The 20166-nt window shown below is 41.9% G+C and overlaps 1 protein-coding gene across 2 annotated transcripts; it reads right to left on the bottom strand.

The window, feature by feature from the left end:
- Window positions 1–11927: 11927 nt before the first annotated feature.
- LOC106576345 (DNA damage-regulated autophagy modulator protein 1-like) lies at window positions 11928–18386 on the bottom strand. 2 transcript variants are annotated; one of them, XM_014153468.2, is made up of 6 exons: window positions 17994–18386; window positions 16681–16823; window positions 16258–16288; window positions 12629–12687; window positions 12391–12483; window positions 11928–12294 (listed from the first exon to the last, which is right to left on the bottom strand). In XM_014153468.2, the coding sequence occupies exons 1-6, from the start codon at window positions 18022–18024 to the stop codon at window positions 12250–12252; spliced, it is 402 nt and encodes a 133-aa protein (XP_014008943.1). In that variant the 5' UTR covers window positions 18025–18386; the 3' UTR covers window positions 11928–12249. The 2 variants fall into 2 exon arrangements, with proteins under 2 accessions (XP_014008943.1, XP_045555862.1); XM_045699906.1 differs by having other exon boundaries at window positions 18176–18386.
- Between the last annotated feature and the right edge of the window lie 1780 nt (window positions 18387–20166).

Genomic DNA, 20166 nt, shown 5'->3' with positions numbered 1-20166 from the left:
GATTATGGTAACTAAAATATGAGGTCAAGATATTATCCCTAGAGTTGGTTTACTAGCATCTATCTCTTTAAATGATGGATGACATTTTAGCTAATCAGGTAGAGCCTATAGAATGCCAGAGTTAGGGAGAATAGAGATACCAGAACAGGTAGACATAGAAGTTGAAGAAATACTAACAGAACACATGAGAAGACTGTTTGTTAACCAAACCCATATGTCCAAGATTTTGTGTCCAACAGGTGAATTACAGGAGAAGGTGATTCACTCAGTACAACCAGGAGACTGGGTGTGGATCCAGTCCCTGAGGAGAAAAGACGGGAAGTAGCCCCGTTGGGAAGGCCCATACCAGGTTCTGTTAAACCATTGCCTTTGCCATTAGAAAAGCTGAGAGAGTCACTTGGGTCCACGTTATCCACTGCAAGAAGGTATGTACACATATGAGCACTGCTGATCACACACAGTTAGGAGAATAACATTTACATTTACATTTTAGTCATTTAGTAGACGCTCTTATCCAGAGCGACTTACAGTAGTGAATGCATACATTTCATTCCATACATTTTATTTTATATATATATATTATTATTTTTTTTTTTCTGTGCTAACCGAGTACCGAGTACCAACAGGGTCCGGGGGCTACCTCCTTAACGAAGATTTCCTATCCCGACCGTTCATCACTGTGTGTGCTCCTAGAGGTGTGAGTATGGGGTGGTACCTAGCAGAGAGACTAAGGGCAGGAGAGGGTTGGCGGTTTTTGGGAAGAGTAGAGACTCTGAGCTGCATCATAGTTTTGGTAACCTTTCTGATACATTCAGATCCACCACCTTCCGGTACTAATCACATGATACCGTTGTCATTGAAAAGAAGTAAAATAAACTATATAATACACTGATGAGTGACATACAGAATAAGGAATCAAAGAAGATCAAGATTTAGAATTTAAGGTAAACATTAAACAATTTCCTGGGGAAGCAGACAACTGTAAAGGAATTGGGGTTGGCCAGATTGAAGTACTCGGCCAACCCACCTCGGTTCACTTAAATTCCTGACGAGCACCAGTGTTATAGATACAAGAATGTCACCGAGAACTAAGATGATTGTAATGGCTGAAAGGTAATCGTTAATGTGACTGACTTAGGTTTGAAAGCACAGGAGAAAATTCTTAACCTCATAGCACCTATAACTGATATAGGGTGGGCTAGTACTAGCAAAGGACGCATACGACAGAAATTACCACAAAGGGTGGCTAGGAACTTGCGCCCTGGGGTTATTGGTCCAACCAGATCGAATTAGTCATCAGAGGCCAGTTATAGGAGGCTAAAGTAGGCACAGGAGGAGTTTTGACCAGGATGGGAGTAGCTTTGTCTAGATGGATGCTATTGGCATCCTCAGGGAAGTTCCAGATGAATACAAAGCTATGAATCAAATATGTGAAGGCTTTAACACTACATTATTTTGGTAGTTGACAATAAATAAAAATGTGGATTGGATTAATGACATCTTTTATAATCAACAGAGATTCATGAATGAAACCGGGGATGCAGTAAAGAGGTTCTCTGACCAATTATCCGCCACCTCCCTCATGACCTGGTAAAATAGACTGACTCTCGATATGTTACTGACAAAAGAGGATGGTGTAGGTAGAATGATTAGGTTCATTGCTGTACGTACATTCCTGATAACACAGCTCATGTTTGGGAAATGGAAAAGTGTTGTAAGAACTGTATTATGGGCTGCTTTCACCTGTATGAGGTTTAATCACCAGAACTCTAGGGAGATCGATAACGGAGCAGATGGTGAGATACGGAACGAGTCAAAGTTCAGACCAGTGGGACGACAAATACCTTCCGCCGAGCCTGGTGGAGGATTCATTCAATTATGAGGAGCCCATGTTAGATGAGACCATCTTTAGAGTTTCCTGAATTAGTTTGATTTTGTGTGAAATTTCTGAATCCAATAAAAATAGATGTGTTATAATGTATGTGAAATATTTAGCCCTACTGGGACTTGACAAGCTATCTGCTGAAATGAAGGGTGTAGCGAGGGTAGACAAGTGGAATTGGCTGAATATATTTTTTGGCAAGTATACAGCTATGGTGGTTACTGGAGTTCTGACCCTAGTGCTTGTGTTCCTATTATTGATATGTTGTGCTGCTTGTATAATCCCTTGCTTAAGAAAGTCTTTCACAGATGTTGTCAGAGCAACCGGAATGATGCCTTTGATGGAATTGACCCCGGAGAACACTGAATCCAGCTCTGGGCAAAAGGTGGGTCTGTCCGAGGACGATCCTTGGTTTGCTGTTGAGGAAGTGGTTGAATAAAGCTTATCCAAAATGTTCTCATATGTATTGAATTGGGTACCAGGTGGATGTGAAGGTTTTAAGTACTGGGACAAAGAGTCCGTCCCACACATGTTAGGTGTAGCCACTGCCGCAAGAAGGTCTTCTTTTTATACGTTTTTTAAATAATATGTTCTGAATTTATCCTGTGTACTATTTGTCTTTCCTTATGTGAAGGTTTGAAGTTCCTGGGTGACTGGTAGTCAACCTAGTACAAGTGAGGTGTAGCCGGAAGGACGTGAGGGTTTTTATCTAATAATCTAATCATTAAAATGGAGATTTACAAATTGTGTTGAGTGACACCCTAGGGGGTGTCAAAAGGGGGAATCCTACATTTCTCTGAAATTTCTTATTGGAGTATGTACACACCCCAGGGGGTGTGAAAAGGGGGATTGTTAGGATTGAACTGGCTATTTGTTTGCATAACCTATATAATATAACAGAGAAGCTATGCTACAATATTAAGTATATAAACTATAGATAAGTCAACTGCTAAAGACAATAACTACACCCGGCAACAGGAAGTGCGTCACGAGGTTGGGACCAACCTGCACGCCAACGATAGGATGAGTAAGTTTAAACCATGCTCATCCTCCCTCTGACAGGCCAGCAATGAGCGGGAACTATCTCTGTCAGAGTATTTAAGGAAGAACAAAGGATGTGTTGTTCTCTTCTCTGTTTTGCCCTGCGTGGTGTTACAGTGAGACCGTATATACGAACATCATATTTACCATTCAAGTGTTTGCATTAATTAAAGTACAAAGAAATCAGAAGTTACTCTGTGCTAACTATTTTGTTCTAATACCAGATTCGAATTGACGCGACCCGACACCACCAAAACAGCCTCAATGTGGATGTCGGCTAAAGCGGACCTGATTGACTAGAGCCCTTAATCTGATCTTCCTTTCCTGTCAATTCTGTAACATATGCTATCTTCCTTTTCTGTCAATGCTGTAACACATGCTAGGCCTAGCCTATATAGACATTCAGGTCAACAATAGAGATATTTTCATTGTCATGGATGTGTTATTAGCTGGGCTAGCTTATATCAACACCATTTTCAACCTGGTCTCAGAGCATTTCCTATTATTCTGTACGTAACTCCGAGACACTCCATTAAGTATGATATGATATGTTTCGTATGGTTGCATAAGACAGATGGTTACTTAAGGCAATAATGAAAGTAGGGTGGGTGGTTGGTCAGGCGTATAACACAACTGTCTAGCAACCCAAAGGTTGCGAGTTCAAATCTCATCACGGGAAACTTTAGCTACTTTTCAACCACTTACTACTTTTTAGCTACTTTGCAACTACTTAGCATTTTAGCTAACCCTGCCCTAACCCTAATCTTAACACGTTTAGCTAACCCTTACCCTAACCTTAACCCTTTAACCTAACTCCTAAACTTAACCCTATCCTTATGGAACTTTAGTGTAGCATACACTTCAAATATTTATTAGGCCTAACTGTGGTTTTGTTGTGAATCAAAGAGAAGGCAACATGTAGTAAATTAATAATATGAAAGGAGCTTCTTGGAGTTAGTCAGACCTAAACACAGGCTATTAGGATAGGCCTAATAGAGAGCAATAGTAATGACATCTTTTTGTAGGCACTAACTCCACCATGGTTCGTTGGACAAAGTCAATGGGAAAAGGAATTCTGTTTTTCCAGGGTTTTTGGATAAACATAGGAAATAAGGTCTGTGGTAAAAGGAGATATTTTGTTCTATGAGATCATTTCTTCAACTAACACCACTTTTGTGAATTTATCTAAAAAAAAAACATGAAAGGCTTCATATTTCATAAAGGTCATGTTAACTGACTGATATTATCTCATAGAACATTTATTTTATTATTTTGGGGCGTTTATCCCACAACCCTATTCTTTCCCAATTCATTTTCCCCATAGGAATGGCTGAACAAAAAGGAGGTAATTAATTTGGGGTTTTTAGGACTACAAACTACAAACACATTTTTGTCACTACAATGAATACAGGCAAAATTATACTGAACAAAAATACAAACGCAACATGTAAAGTGTCGGTCCCATGTTTCATGAGCTGAAATAAAAGATCCCTGTCATTTTCCATACACACGAAAAGCTTATTTCTCTCAAATTTTTGGCACAAATTTGTTTACATCCCTGTTAGTGAGCACTTTGTCCTTTGCCAAGATAATCCATCCACCTGACAGGTGTGGCAATACAAGAAGCTGATTAAACAGCATGATCTTGTGCCGGGGACAATAAAAGGTCACTCTAAAATGTGCAGTTTTGTCACACAACACAATGCCACAGATGTCTCAAGTTTTGAGGGAGCGTGCAATTGGCATGCTGACTGCAGGAATGTCCACCAGAGCTGTTGCCAGATAATTGAATGTTAATTTCTCTACCATAAGCCACCTCTAACATAGTTTTAGAGAATTTGGCAACATGTCCAAACGGCCTCACAACCACAGACCACGAGGAACCATGCCAGCCCTCCACATCCGGCTTCTTCACCTGCGGGATCATCTGAGACCAGCCACCCGGACAGCTGATGAAACGGAGGAGTATTTCTGTCTCTAATAAAGCCCTTATGTGGGGAAAAACTATTCTGATTGGCTGCCCCTGCCCAGTCATGTGACATCCATAGATTAGGGCCTAATGAATTTATTTCAATTGAATGATTTCCTTATATGAACTGTAACTCAGTAAAATCATTGAAATTGTTCCATGTTGCGTTTATATTTTTGTTCAATGTACTTAATTGTACAAGATGTTATACTCGCCTACCTCGTCACATTAAGCTATTTCACTCGAGGACCATCGGTGGAGTAGATCAAAGATAAAAATGGATCTAGCCCTGAATGGGATTTGACTCCAACCGACCTTTAACACCATGGGGTAGACCACTTTAGTGGATCACTGCAACCTCTCCAGACTAGCAGTAGGCTAGTTGGTAAATCACTGCTATTTGACAACATCATGAGAGACAAACTTTGACTTTTACGACATCTGAATACAAAGTTACATGTTATATAATCCTACTTTTTTTCAGTGAAAGTACATGGATGTATGTTATTTAATGGATGAACAAAACCATATAATTTTGTCACGCCTGCTGCAGCCCCCCGTACCTGCTTCTCATCTCCGGCGTCGGTCCTTACAAATTTGGTCATAAAATCGAAAACCCTTTTGAATTTTGTATGATGTCAGTAACCTATTTAAAGAAGCATCATGCAACAATATACAGAGCTGAACTGGGGAAAATGAAACGGATGTATTTTCGTCCCTACAATGCGATACGATTTATGTTAATGATCGCAGCTTTTGGTCAGTGCAAATAAAGAAACATTATTTCCATTAGCCACACTGATTTAAATAATAAAGACGTGTGTAGTTATTCTTGGAAAATACAAACTATTAGGCAACTGTTAATAATCGTAGCCTAATCTTGTTCTTACTTACCTTATATAGGGGAAGATAACATTCACATCATGCTTGAACAATGCAATTAGATAGGAAACAATGAAAGTACTGGAGAACCATATGACCCAAAAAGTTGGTAAAAAAGCATATTCCCTCCATGAACCGAAACATCTTGTCAACAATATGGAAAAGTTACCACGCAGACAGACCGATCTAGCCCAAAGGCTGGCAGATGGCGATATTGAGTTGTTTCATATTAAATAAGATGAAGGTAAAATGGGTAAGATGAAACGACTCAAGGTAGCCATCTGCTGGCCTTTGGGCTAAGACCGATCTTGAGTGCAATTTAGGAAGAAAAAATAAAATGCAGAAAACTGACAGGTAAAATCCTTCATGCCAGTATTCCTCAAGAGTTGAGATTTGAAGGAGGGATGTCATTTATAGGCGACCTAAAAGTGACATCTCTTTCTGTAGGCTAAACTAAACTGTAATCTTGCAGTCACATGGTCTAGACAAGATGGAACTTCAGTCATGTGTAGGCTGCAGTTGGGCCTATATGGGTTGGGCAGACCTCTTCATATAATTACCACGTGGCAGACAATAAGACACACACAGCCGTACATACCATGGCCATACACCCACTCTTAGAAAAAAGGGTTCCATCATGGTTCTTCAGCTGTCCCCATAGGAGAACCATTTTTCGTTCCAGGTAGAAAACTTGTTGGTTCCAGGTAAAACCCTTTTGGGTTCCATGTAGAACCCTTTGTGAAAACGGTTCTATATGGAATCCAAAGAGTTCTACCTAGAACCAAAAAGGTTCTACTTGGAACCAAGGATTCTGCTATGGGCCAGCCAAAGAACCCTTTTAGTTTCTAGATAGCACCTTTTTTTTCTAAGAGTGCACACACACACAAATACACAGACACAGCCATTAATTCCATAACACACACAAAAACACCGGCATATGCTCATTATACTGTAGACAGATAAACAATGTGTCTCAGAAATAGCCTTAGAGGGCCTCCCCTGTGGCGCAGTGGAGTCCAGGCTCTGTCGCAACCGGGAGACCCATGGGGTGGTGCACAATTGGCCCAGTGTTTTCCAGACTAGGGGAGGGTTTGACCGGCAGGGATGTCCTTGTCCCATTGCGCACTAGCGACTCCTGTGGCGGCCGGGCGCAGTGCACACTGACACAGTCGCCAGGTGCATGGTGTTTCCTCCGACATATTGGTGTGGCTGGTATCCGGGTTAAGTGGGCATTTTGTTAAGAAGCAGTGGTTGGGTTGTGTTTCGGAGGACGCATGACTCTCGACCTTCGCCTCTCCCGAGTCCGTATGTGAGTTGCAGCGATGAGACAAGACTGTAGATATCAATTGGATACCACGAAATTGGGGAGAAAAAGGGGTAAAAAAAAAGCCTTAGCACCAACGCCTGAACCAAAACACGTTCTTTCTTTCTATTCTAATTTCATTTTGCTTTATTCATTTCATAGGTTTGTCTAGTCTGAGTGGGGAGGCTGAGGGTCATCACTAATTGGGCAGTTCCACCAACTCGGTGCCTTTTGTGAAGTGTAGCTTGGCCGAAAAAACGTTTGATTTTACCTAATTTTAACACTCTGTCATAAAGAGCACATGTTTAACAAATTTTCAGTTTCCCCTCCCCACATAAACCACTCCCAAACAGTCCTAGCAAAGAGAAATTACCCAGAAATTATTGCATTGCACCTTTAATAACTCAGGAACCACACCTGTGTGGAAGCACCTACTTTGTATCCGTCATTTATTCAAGTGTTTTGTTTATTTTGGTAGTTACATCAGGTAACTTAGGGTCATGTATAAACATTTATAAAAATGCCCAGATGCCCATTATTTTGGCAACAATGGCTCGAAGAAAACTCAGTGACATTAAAAGATGGGTCTCAAAGGAGCATAGAAGGTTTAAAGTGTGTATGTGTGTGTGTCTCAGTCACGAGATCTCAACCCAATTGAACACTTATAGGAGATTCTGGAGCGGCGCCTGAGACAGCGTTTTCCACCACCATCAACAAAACACCAAATTATGGAATTTCTTGCGGAAGAATCATGTCGCATCCCTGCAATAGAGTTCCAGACACTTGTAGAATCTTTGCCAAGGCGCATTGAAGATGTTCTGGTGGTACTTTATGTTGGTGTTTCCTTTATTTTGGCAGTTACCTGTACATCCATGTGCTTTTACGGAGAAAAGATAGAGGTCTATACCACATTTAAGTTTATCGTACATCGTAAAAATAAAAAAAAGAGTTGAAGAGTCTTATGGACTTGTCAAATAGCTGCCATGTACCGTAAGCATTATTACTCTCCTGGTGGCAACCACTGCTAAAGCAGTTGATTAACCGCAGGTTCGACCCCCCTCACTGCTGGTCCACGAATATGTGACAAAGTGGATGATCATAATGGATATAAAATGTTGCAAGTGTAGACCTACAAATCAGTGGCGGTCAGGGCTGTTTAAGATGAGGGTGGACGATTTTATTTTTATGAGCATGGCCTTATTTCTATTGCAGCATATTGGATGACTGTCATTCATATTCCATTCACCCAGTTCAATGTAACAGTGATAGGTTTAGGCTACTACATGATACTCTAATTTTCCCTATACCCATCACGAGGTTGCTACAACCTAGCTTATGAATGGCAGTTTACAACGTAGATGACAGATGGACATACAGTGACATTCAATACTGCCTTGCACACACTTGCCTGCATCTAGCTGGTATAAGGTGTAATCATTAGTCCAATAGTTGCAAACGAGAGTTTCTATTGGACAAATTCAGTTATGTTTATCCCCATTTTGTTCCATTTGCTTCCGTTTAAGAAACGTTTTTCAACAGAATCGGTGGAATGAATACACCCCTGATCACGCATAAACACAGTTCATTTACATAGCAGTCACGTTGTATTCCTTCTGGCATCTATGCGCTCTCCTCTTCTCACCTTGTCACGAGTGTCGTAGGGTTTAGACCAAGATGTAGCGGGAAAATGTATACTCATCTTCTTTTATTAAAGGACAAAGAAGGAAAAACAAAATAAACACGTATACAAAAAACACGACGACAAAGAACAGGCCGGTAAGGCACAAAGCTATACACACCAACGATCTCCCACAAAATCCCATGACAAACAAACTCCTAATTATAGGACCTTCAATCAGAGGCAACGATAACTAGATGCCTCCAATTGAAGGTCCAACCCCAATACCAAAACATAGAAATACAAACACCTAGAAAGAACATAGAAAAACTAACATAGAACAATAACCAAAACCCTGGACTAATAAATCAAACACCCCTCTACATAAACAACCACCCCGAACCATATAAACCAAATACCCCCTCTACATGAACACATACACAAACACACCCTGAACCACATAAAACAAATACCCCCTGCCACATCCTGACCAAACTATAAGAACAAATAACCCCTTTACTGGTCAGGACGTGACACACCTCTCCCCTTCGCTTGTGGACTTCAATGCACAACACATCAGCTGTATGTGACCAGGCAAAAAAACTTTCCAAGCCAAACTGCGACACACAGCCTACATCATTGTCACCATATTAGCGTAAGTAACGTCATAGTAAGCATAGCTAATATAACCAATGCCTTAGTAAACCCGCTACAATCATGCAGTAACGTTACATTGTACAGTCAGTAAGCAGTTACACCGGCGGGCCCCGGTGGCAATAAATTAGTGAAAACCAAAAGCTTACCTTGACTTGGAAGAGTTCCAGTTTTATAGCCAGCTAGCTAACATAGCATCCCTCTGTTTGAGCAGGGTGTTTCAGTAGGTTAAACTATCTAGCTGCATTTGCTAGCTAAGTAAGTGAAACTTAAAATGAAAAAAAATAATGAAATCGCTTTCTCTATTTCTCTCTTGCTTCTCCTTCATTTTGGAAGAAATTAATTTGTTCAAATCTGTTCAACTACTGTCTTTCTCTCTCTTTGAGTCAAGTACTCACCACATTTTATGCACTGCAGTGCTAGCTAGCTGTAGCTTATGCTTTCAGTACTAGATTCATTCATTATGTGGGTGGACAACATGTCAGTTCATGCTGCAAGGGCTCTGATAGGTTGGAGGATGTCCTCCGGAAGTTGTCATAATTCATGTGTAAGTCTATGGAAGGGGGGGAGAACCATGAACCTCCTAGGTTTTGTATTGAAGTCAATATACCCAGAGGAGGACGGAAGCTAGCTGTCCTCCGATTACACCATGGTGCTACCCTACAGAGTGCTGTTGAGGATACTGTAGACCTTCTTTGCAAAATCGTGTTTTAATAAATGATTTGGTGACGTGATTATATTTAGTATAGATTTATCTAAAAATGATAACTTTTTAAATGGTCCTCCTCTGGGGAGCCTCCACTGCTACATATGTATCTAATATAGCCTATACCAGGGGCACAACTTTGGTTTTAGAAGTGGAGGGGGACATAATTATATATATTTTCTTATCCAGTTGGATAAACACTCCAAACACCTTAACAGCCCGCAAGGAGGTGTCAGCATGGTCCTAAAGCACACCGTTGCCTTGTTTTGTATCACATTCCAATTACAAAACTGGGGGGGACAAAAATGCAATTTCAGAATGTGGGGGAGACATATCCCCCCCTGTCCCCAGTGAAAGTTGCGCCACTGGCCTGTACTAAATGATTATGTATGTAGCAGTGCCAGTAGCCTATGTGTCGGTCTGCATTTTTACATTGAATTCATAGTTTTCACAAATAGCCTACCGCAAACATTGTTGGATTGAAGTATACCATACAAAGTTACATATGCATTAATAGGTTATATAACATAAGGAGAACACTATCTGATGTGAATGAATGTAGGCTATAGCTATATTATTGAGTTCCTATAGTACATAATATGCTAACCAGAGATTTATATGACTTTTTCAAATATAAATAATTCACAATCTGATACTGATACAGTCAAGTGTCTTCCTACATTAATTAAAGACTGTAGCGTGGGCTCGAGTCCGGACTCATGATAAACTTATTTAAAATAACTGCAATACTGCCATCTGTAGGATGATAACGAGAGTGCAAACTACAATCATACTGTACACTTTGTTATGTTCTTCCTCCTCCAATCAAATAACTCATATGTGACAAAGTAGATGATTATAAAAATACATATAAAACATTGTAGACCTACATATGTGTACACGTCCATGTAATATAGTCCATGTAATATAGTCCATGTAATATACTCCATGTAATATAGTCCATGTAATATAGTCCATTTAATATAGTCCATGTAATATAGCTTATGTAATATGATTATTAGGCCATAGCAGTATGTTTGTCTGCAAGGCTGAAGAAAGAGGTATCTCCTTATTAAATTAATTAATAATTTTCCTTTTCAAGCTGTAGGCTACGTCCGTTCTCAACACACTAACACAGTAAATGTAAAGCTACATTTCAACGGCGGACAAAAACTTGAGTGAGATTTGAACCCTTGCCACAAATCTATACAGAGAGCAATTTGACCAGTCAGTCAAACACTCGTGATGTAGTTTCTTTGATTATCAGTAAGCGCTGTTGTACTTCTGTTAAGTGCGCTTCCATGAACAAGTGTTGGAACACGTCCAACTACGTGTTGGAACACGTCCATCAACACGTCCATCAACGATTTGAATTGGCTGATAGGGAATGTCCTACAGGTAATTATCACAGCGACCTGGTGAGGTTAGCATAGTGCAAAATGTGCAACCTTACTGTATGTAATGGGAACAGCTAATATGTAGCCTTTGATCACTTGCCACTATGTCAGAGATTTTAATTGGCTGATGCTTAAACTTAACCTTGAACTTAAACTTTTTCTAATGTTCACAAGTATGGCCTGTAGTGTTTATGCAGTTTAGCCTGAAAAATAAATAACACATTTTGCCTAAAGATATGTGGCCGTCATTTTATTCAAACACTGTTTGGGTTTTGTGTTTGGAACAGAAATATATCACACATAGCCCTGTATGTATTTTGAGTTACTTTACTACAATGGTATACCATAGATATGCCTCCTCAATACCCTGAGAAACAAGAGTTTTCTGTGAGCAAAATACCTAACTAGAAAAATATTTATATCGTAATATCAAACGATTAACCTTGGAGTAGGTAAGTGTACGTACAGCCTCTATCCATTTACTGGTGATGCGTGAAATTAATTTTCTATATTAACTTGATCTTGTGATTTTCTTGCGCAATACTGACCTTTGTCCCACCAGATGATGAACAATGGGTTAAGTCTTTCATTAACCCAACAAGTTTTCTAATTGCTGTTCACAGGATGTGTTTGTTTTGTAGTTAATCGTTAAGACTGGGGTTATGTTGCAATGGATACAGTATAAAGAAATACATCGTACCATTCAGATGATCTCATATACATTTGCTTTATAAAAGTAGAAAAAATACACTTGATTTAGTAAATATTCAGATTAAAAGGTTCAAATAAACGCTTCATCAGGAATAGTCCACAAACTGTGTTCTCAGCTTCAGAGTAAACTTCTGTAAGAAACAAAACAAAGAGAAATAACTAAAATAAGGAGAAGAAAAGGAGAATGATTTCCCACCACAATGACAGAGCGGTGACTGAAAACTCACTTTAAAGTCGTGGATGTAGGTGAAGAAGAAGAAGAAGAAGCAGAAGGCCACGATCCACTCACTCACAGCACTCACCAGATGGAACACATAGTCCTGTAATGACAGGGAGAGTCGGATAGAGACTGGTATTGGCACGAATAGCTTCTCTGGCCTATAAAGCCTATATTGATCCAGAATGTTGTCCATCTTTGTTGTTTATGTGAGTGGTCTTTTTGGTAAAGATGTGCTCATACTGTACCTCGTCTTCTGTTTTTCTATGCAGTGTGGTTTGTGTCACAAAGATAGCACAGACAACAGCTGGATGGTAAATGAAGGAGATATTTTATTTTATAAAACAATGATCATTCATGATTAAAATCATTTAGACACCAGGGGTTACTATTGTTTTCAAGGATTCTGGGGAAAACTGCCAGGAAGGCGATAGTTGCAATTCCTGTGCGCATCCATCACAAGGCGAAGGAACATCCATAGGGGAAGTGTCACGTCCTGACCAGTATTAGGGGTTATTTGTTATTGTAGTTTGGTCAGGACGTGGCAGGGGTGTGTTTGTTTAGAGTGTTTCAGGGTTTATTGGGCTATGTTCTTATTTAAGAGGGGTGTTTGTTTAGAGTGTTTTGGGGTTTGTTGGGTTATGTTCTTGTTAGTCTATTTCTATGTTAGTTCTAGTATGTGTATTTCTGTGGTGTTTGTTGGGTTGACCTTCAATTGGAAGCAGCTGCTCCTAGTTGCTTCTAATTGAAGGTCCTATTTAAGAGGGGTGTTTTTCTATGGGATTTTGTGGGTAGTTGTTCCTTGTATAGCTGTAAGCCTTACAGGACTGTTTATCGTCATTGTTTTTGTATACGTGTTTATTTTGGATTTTCCTTCTTTCTGCCTAATAAAAAGAAGATGAGTATACACATTCCCGCTGCATTTTGGTCAAATCCCTACAACACCTGTGACAGAACTACCCACCACCAATGGACCAAGCAGCGGAGGAAGGAGCAGCAGCAGAGCTTTAAGGAGTTTTGGACTTGGGGGCAGATACTAGCGGGAGAAGGACCATGGAGGAAGGCTGAAGAGGACAGACAATGCTATGCTGGGACACGGCTAGCAAGGAAGCCTGAGAGGCACCCCCAATATTTTTTTTGGGGGGGCACACGGGAAGTTTGGCTGGGCCAAGGGTGAGCCCTAAGCCAACTCCCCGTGCTTATTATGTCCCTCACGACGCCAGGACAGCGGAGTCAATCACCACCTTCCGGAGACACCTGAAACCCCACCTCTTCAAGGAATACCTGGGATAGGATAAAGTAATCCTTCTAACCCCCCCCTTAAAAGATTTAGATGCACTATTGTAAAGTGGTTGTTCCACCGGATATTATAAGGTGAATGCACCAATTTGTAAGTCGCTCTGGATAAGAGCGTCTGCTAAATGACTTAAATGTAAATGTAATTATGGGGAGCGTGTGGAGTGGAGAGCGCCGGTGTATGCGGAAGTGCGCACGATATCGCCCATGCGTATGTAACCGATGTGAAATGGCTAGTTAGTTAGCGGTGGTGCGCGCTAATAGCATTTCAATCAGTGACGTCACTCGCTCTGAGACTTGAAGTAGGGTTTCCCCTTGCGTTGCAAGGGCCGCAAATTTTGTGGCGCAATGGGTAACGATGCTTCGTGGGGTGTCAGTTGTTGATGTGTGCAAGGGTCCCTGGTTCGAGCCCAGGTTGGGGCGAAGAGAGGGACGGAACCAACACTGTTACATTGATGCTGTTGACCCGGATGATTGGTTGCTGCGGAAAAGGAGGAGGTCAAAGGGGGGGTGAGTGTAACCGATGTGAAATGGCTAGTTAGTTAGCGGTGGTGCGCGCTAATAGCATTTCAATCAGTGACGTCGCTCGCTCTGAGACTTGAAGTAGGGTTTCCCCTTGCGTTGCAAGGGCTGCGGCTTTTGTGGCGTGATGGGTAACGATGCTTTGTGGGGTGTCAGTTGTTGATGTGTGCAAGGGTCCCTGGTTCGAGCCCAGGTTGGGGCGAAGAGAGGGACGGAACCTACACTGTTACACGTACGCACAGTCCGGTGCGAGCGATCCCAGCACCTCGCAAGTGCCGTGCTAGAGTGGGCATCCAGCCTGGAAGGAGGATGCCTGCGCAGCACATCTGGCCACCAGTGCGCCTCCTAGGCCCAGGCTACCCTACGCCTGCTCTACGCACGGCAGCCATCAGGCCTCTGCACAGCCCAGTTCGCCCTGTGCCAGCACTCCGCTCGTGCAGGGCTACTATTACCATCCAGCCAGGACGAGTTGTGCAGGGGGTGCGCTCCAGACCTCCAGTGCCTACTTATGGCCCGGTGTATCCAGTTCCTGCTCCTCGCACTAGCCCTGAGGTGCGTGTCTCTAGTCTGGCGCCTCCAAAGCCAGAACCACGCACCAGGCCTCCAGTGCGTCAGCCCAGTCTAGTACGTCCTGTTCCCGCTCCTCGCACTAGCCTTGGGGTGCGTGTCTCCAGTCTGGTACCTCCACTACCAGCCCCACGCACCAGGCCTCCAGTGCGTCAGCCCAGTCCAGCTCGTCCTGCTCCTGCTCCTCGCACTAGCCCTGTGGTGCGTGTCCCTAGTCTGGCGCCTCCTAAGCCAGCCCCACGCATCAGGCTTTCAGTGCGCAGTCCCCGTCCAGAGTGTCCGGCAACAGTGCCCCGTCCAGAGTGTCCGGCAACAGTGCCCCGTTCAGAGTGTCCGGCAACAGTTCCCCGTCCAGAGTGTCTAGCAACAGTGCCCCGTCCAGAGTGTCCGGCAACAGTGCCCCGTCCAGAGTGTGCGGCAACAGTGCCCCGTCGAGAGAGTCCGGCAACAGTGCCCCGTCCAGAGCTTCCGGCGACAGTGCCCCGTCTAGAGATGGCCCACAGTTCGGAGCCTGCAGAGACGGCCCACAGTCCGGAACCAGCAGAGATGGCCCACAGTCCGGAGCCAGCAGAGATGGCCCACAGTCCGGAGCCAGCAGAGACGGCCCACAGTCCGGAACCAGCAGAGACGGCCCACAGTCCGGAACCAGCAGAGACGGCCCACAGTCCAGAGCCAGCAGAGACGGCCCACAGTCCGGAGCCAGCAGAGACGGCCCACAGTCCGGAGCCAGCAGAGACGGCCCACAGTCTGGAGCCGACAGAGACGGCTCACAGTCCGGAACCGACAGAGACGGCCCACAGTCCGGAACCGACAGAGACGGCCCACAGTCCGGAACCGACAGAGACAGCTTACAGTCCGGAGCTCCCAGAGTCGCCCTCCAGTCCGGAGCTCCCAGAGTCGCCCTTCAGTCCGAGGTCTCCAGCGACGCGCATCAGCCCGAGGTCTCCTTTAGTTAGGATTATTTTTTGTTTTTGGGGTTTATTTTTTGTGTTTATTTTTTGTGTGAGGTGCTTCCGGGGTCTGCACCTTGGGGGGGGGGGGTACTGTCACATCCTGACCAGTCAAAGAGGTTGTTTGTTATTGTAGTTTGGTCAGGGTATGGCAGAGGGTGTTTGTTTAGAGTGTTTCGGGGTTTATGTTAGTTCTAGTATGTCTATTTCTATGTGGTGTTTATTGGGTTGACCTTCAATTGAAAGCAGCTGCTCCTCGTTGCTTCTAATTGAAGGTCCTATTTAAGAGGGGTGTTTTTGCTATGGGATTTGTGGGTAGTTGTTTCCTGTTTAGTGTTTGTTGCACCTGACAGGACTGTTTCTCGTCGATGTTTGTTGTTTTGTTAAGTGTTTACGTTTTCCTTCATTGAAGAAGATGAGTATTCACATTCCTGCTGCGTTTTGGTCCAATCCATACGACACCCGTGACAGGAAGGCCTTATAGGATATAATGGACTGAAAGATGGTGTACAGAACACCAGAAACGAAGAAGAGTAATGCACCTGCATCATGAACTGCCATAATCGTTGTCTCCTGGGGAAAAAGAACACGCCAGAGAGATCATGTATGGAATATCACACTGTCACTTCATGGTACAAAACCCCTCCATCTTCACACTAAAGGGGTGGCAACCCCCTGGGCAAAAACTGGTTGAATCAATGTTGTTTCCATATCATTTTAACAAAGAAATTCAATGTGATGATATTGAATAAACATGGAAAACTGATTGGATTTCACCCAACTTTTATCTTAAATCCAATTACATCCTACTGGGCACACACTGGTTGAATCAAAGTTTAATAGGCTAATTGAACTGACGTCTGTGCCGTGACATTTTTTGTTGAATTGACGTTAATTGACAACTCGGCCAAATGTGAATCAAAACTAGTTGTTGAACTGACGTTTGTGCCTTCGTGGCAACCTACCTGGAAAGTAGCGACAAAACACATCCCCAAACAAGAAAGCATTCCAATCCATAAAGCAGCCTTGTTCAGTGCTGGGGGCACACCACCCGACTTCTCATTGAGCTTCTCCACAAACTTGTATCTGGCATACATGGTGGCCATACCTGTAGAGGATTTGGCATGGCACATGGAGTGAATTTTTTTATTAGCACTTTTCACATTGAGACAGTATACGCTCACAGTAGGCTATTGTAGGCCTATGTGAAACCTGCTGCAATATTTATTTATTTGCACCTTAAAACAGAGGTAACAACAAAGTCACATAGATGATTTGAACATGATGCATGAAAAAATGCTAACATCATCCCATGACATTAGCATGTAGAAACATTGCCAGGGAAACTAAACCAAAGCATGGATTGCTGTCATATATGGTCCATAGACTGCTTACAGGGTAAGGAAACCAAATATATAATTTGGGTGAACTATCCCTTTACACTAAGACAAAAAGCTCTTTCATGGTTTTAGTGTCTTTCTGGGCTCATCTGCAAATGCAGTGATGAGTCATCAAGCCAAAGACACAGCTCTCTGGGGGTTCAGCCCCAGTGTCACTAAAGAACAAATAGTTCAGGGTTAATGTGTGTATTAATGCCATGTCTGGAAGTCATTTTAAATCATCTGGATTTAATTTAAACAATACATTATATTAAAAATCATTATACACATTAAATTATAACAGAACAGAAAGTGATATAATTTGTTATTTAATAAAAACAAAAAATGTACTCAAAACAAAATCATACCATTGGCATAATCTATTAACCAAATAGATAATTGCATTTCAAATGTAAAACCATACCAGTTGATTACAAACAAATAATGAAGGTATATCTACTGAACATATTACTGAATAGAGGGCTTTAATTGTTTGAATAAAGCGCTAATTAGTTAAACCCTTATTAATTATCTATGCCTATTCATGTTGAGTTTGCATATGTTTTAAATATCTATCTGCTCAATAAACAAGCTGTTTAAATGTCAGGAGAGGACACACACCGGACATTAAGTAGCTCACAGGCCCCTACGCTGTAGACTACACAGCCGGGAACTGGGTACCAGCCAAGTACAGCGTTCAACTGTGGTGCAATATGAATGTAATATGATTTCCGTTAATATCGCCGGTTTTGATGAGTAGAAATAAAGAAACATTATTTCCATTACCCCCACTGATTTAAATAATAAGAAGTAAATGCTATTATCACGGTTTAATGAAGAACGGAAAGTTCGTGGAAAATAAAAATGCTCAGGCTGCTGATAAAGAATCATAATCTTACTTTGTATAGGGGAAGATAACATCCACATCATGCTCGAACAATGCAATTAATTAGGTAAGAAACAATAAACGTGCTAGATGACCAGATTATCAAAAAAATTGGTTAAATTAAAAGCATAATTCCTCCATGAACCAAAGCATTTTGTCAGCAATAAGGAAAGGTTACCACGCAGACAGACCGACCTTAGTGCAATTAATAAAGAACAAATACGATGCAGAATACTGACAGGTAAAATCCCTCAGAGCTGAGATTTGAAGTAGGGTTATAATTTGGCTAATCGGCCACCTAAAAAGTGACATCTTTTACTGAAAACTATACCGTAAACCGTTAATTTGTAGTCACGTGGTCTAACAGTCACGTTGAGTTGGTCTGACTTCGGTGCCTCGTCCGATCATTTCCGCATGTAACAGAAACTAAGACGCAAAGCTTTACATAAAATGGCCTCACATCCTCTTCTGAACCAAAATGTATATTTCTTTCTTTCCATTGTTTATTATTCATTCTAGTCTGAGTGGGAAGGCCTGCAGAGGGATGCATCCATTCTACACTGAGTATACAAAACATTAAGGACACCTGCTGTTTCCATGACATAGACTAACCAGGTGAATCCAGGTGAAAGCTAGGATCCCTTATTGATGTCACTTGTTAAATCCACTCCAATCAGTGTATATGATGGGGAGGAGACAGGTTAAAGATGGATGTTTTAGCATTTAGACAATTGAGGCATCAATTGTGTTTGGGTGCCATTCAGAGGGTGAATGGGCAAGACAAAAGATTGTGCTTTTGAACAGGATATGGTAGTAGGTGCCAGGCGCACCAGTTTGAGTCAAGAACTGCAACGCTGCTGGCTGTTTCACGCTCAACAGTTTTCCGTGTGTATCAAGAATGGGCCACCACCCAAAGGACATACAGCTGACTTGACACAACTGTGGGAAGCAATGGAGTCAAAATGGGCCAACATTCCTGTGGAATGCTTTCATCACCAAATCAAATTGTATTGGTCACATACATATTTAGCAGTGTCAGGGCTCTCGTCAGAATGAGTGGACCAAAGCGCAGCGTGGAAAGTGTTCATGATATTATTAGATCAAAAAACACTCGAACAAAGTAACAAAACAAAAAGCCAACAGTTCTGTCAGGTAACAGAATACTAAACAGAAAACAACCCAACCAGAAAACAATCATACTTAGGCAGCCTGGAAAACAGGCTGCCTAAGTATGATTCCCAATCAGAGACAACGATAGACAGCTGCCTCTGATTGGGAACCACACTCGGCTTAAAACAAAGAAATAGAAAATATAGATATTCCCACCCGAGTCACACCCTGACCTAACCAAACATAGAGAATAAATAAGATCTCTAAGGTCAGGGCGTGACAAGCAGATGTTATTATGGGTGTAGCAAAATGCTTGTGTTCCTTGCTCCAACAGTGCAGTAATATCTAACTATACACAACAATGCACACAAATATACAAGTAAAATAATGGAATTAAGAAATGTTTAAGTATTGAAATTTTAGGACGAGCAATGTCAGAGTCCGGAGTATAGACATTATGGACAGTATGTGGAGAGAATATGTAGTATATCTGAAGAATATGTGGATAGAATAGTATCTGTACTAGAGGTCGACCGATTATGATTTTTCAACGCCGATACTGATTATTGGAGGACCAAAAAAAGCAGATACCGATTAATCGGACGATTTTTATAAATTTGTAATAATGACAATTACAACAATACTGAATGAACACTTATTTTAACTTAATATAATACATCAATAAAATCAATTTAGTCTCAAATAAATAATGAAACATGTTCAATTTGGTTTAAATAATGCAAAAACAAAGTGTTGGAGAAGAAGTAAAAGTGCAATATGTGCCATGTAGAAAAACTAACGTTTAAGTTCCTTGCTCAGAACATATGAAAGCTGGTGGTTCCTTTTAACATGAGTCTTCAAAATTGCAGGGTTGAGTAACTGGATGGTAGCCGGCTAGTAACAGTGACTAAGTTTAGGCCAGGGTACTGGGTGGAGGCCGGCTTGTGGTGGCTATTTAACAGTCTGATGGCCTTGAGAAAGAAGCTGTTTTTCATTCTCTCGGTCCCAGCTTTGATGCACCTGTACTGAACTCGCTGGATGATAGCGGGGTGAACAGGCCGTGGCTCGGGTGACTG

This window comes from Salmo salar, chromosome ssa17 (assembly GCF_905237065.1).
Source record: "Salmo salar chromosome ssa17, Ssal_v3.1, whole genome shotgun sequence".
Taxonomy (NCBI): Eukaryota; Metazoa; Chordata; class Actinopteri; order Salmoniformes; family Salmonidae; genus Salmo; species Salmo salar.
This window is presented reverse-complemented; position numbering and strand designations above follow the sequence as displayed.

Bases quoted from the DNA above. Each gene is read 5' to 3' on its own strand.
- LOC106576345 (XM_014153468.2), bottom strand. From the start codon at position 18,024: ATGATGTGGATGTTATCTTCCCCTATACAAA. The intron at 16,824-17,993 runs GTAAGATTATGA...AATCCTCTACAG, and splicing joins GTTATCTTCCCCTATACAAA to GTATGGCCACCATGTATGCC. The intron at 16,289-16,680 runs GTAGGTTGCCAC...CTTTTTCCCCAG, and splicing joins GTTTTGTCGCTACTTTCCAG to GAGACAACGATTATGGCAGT.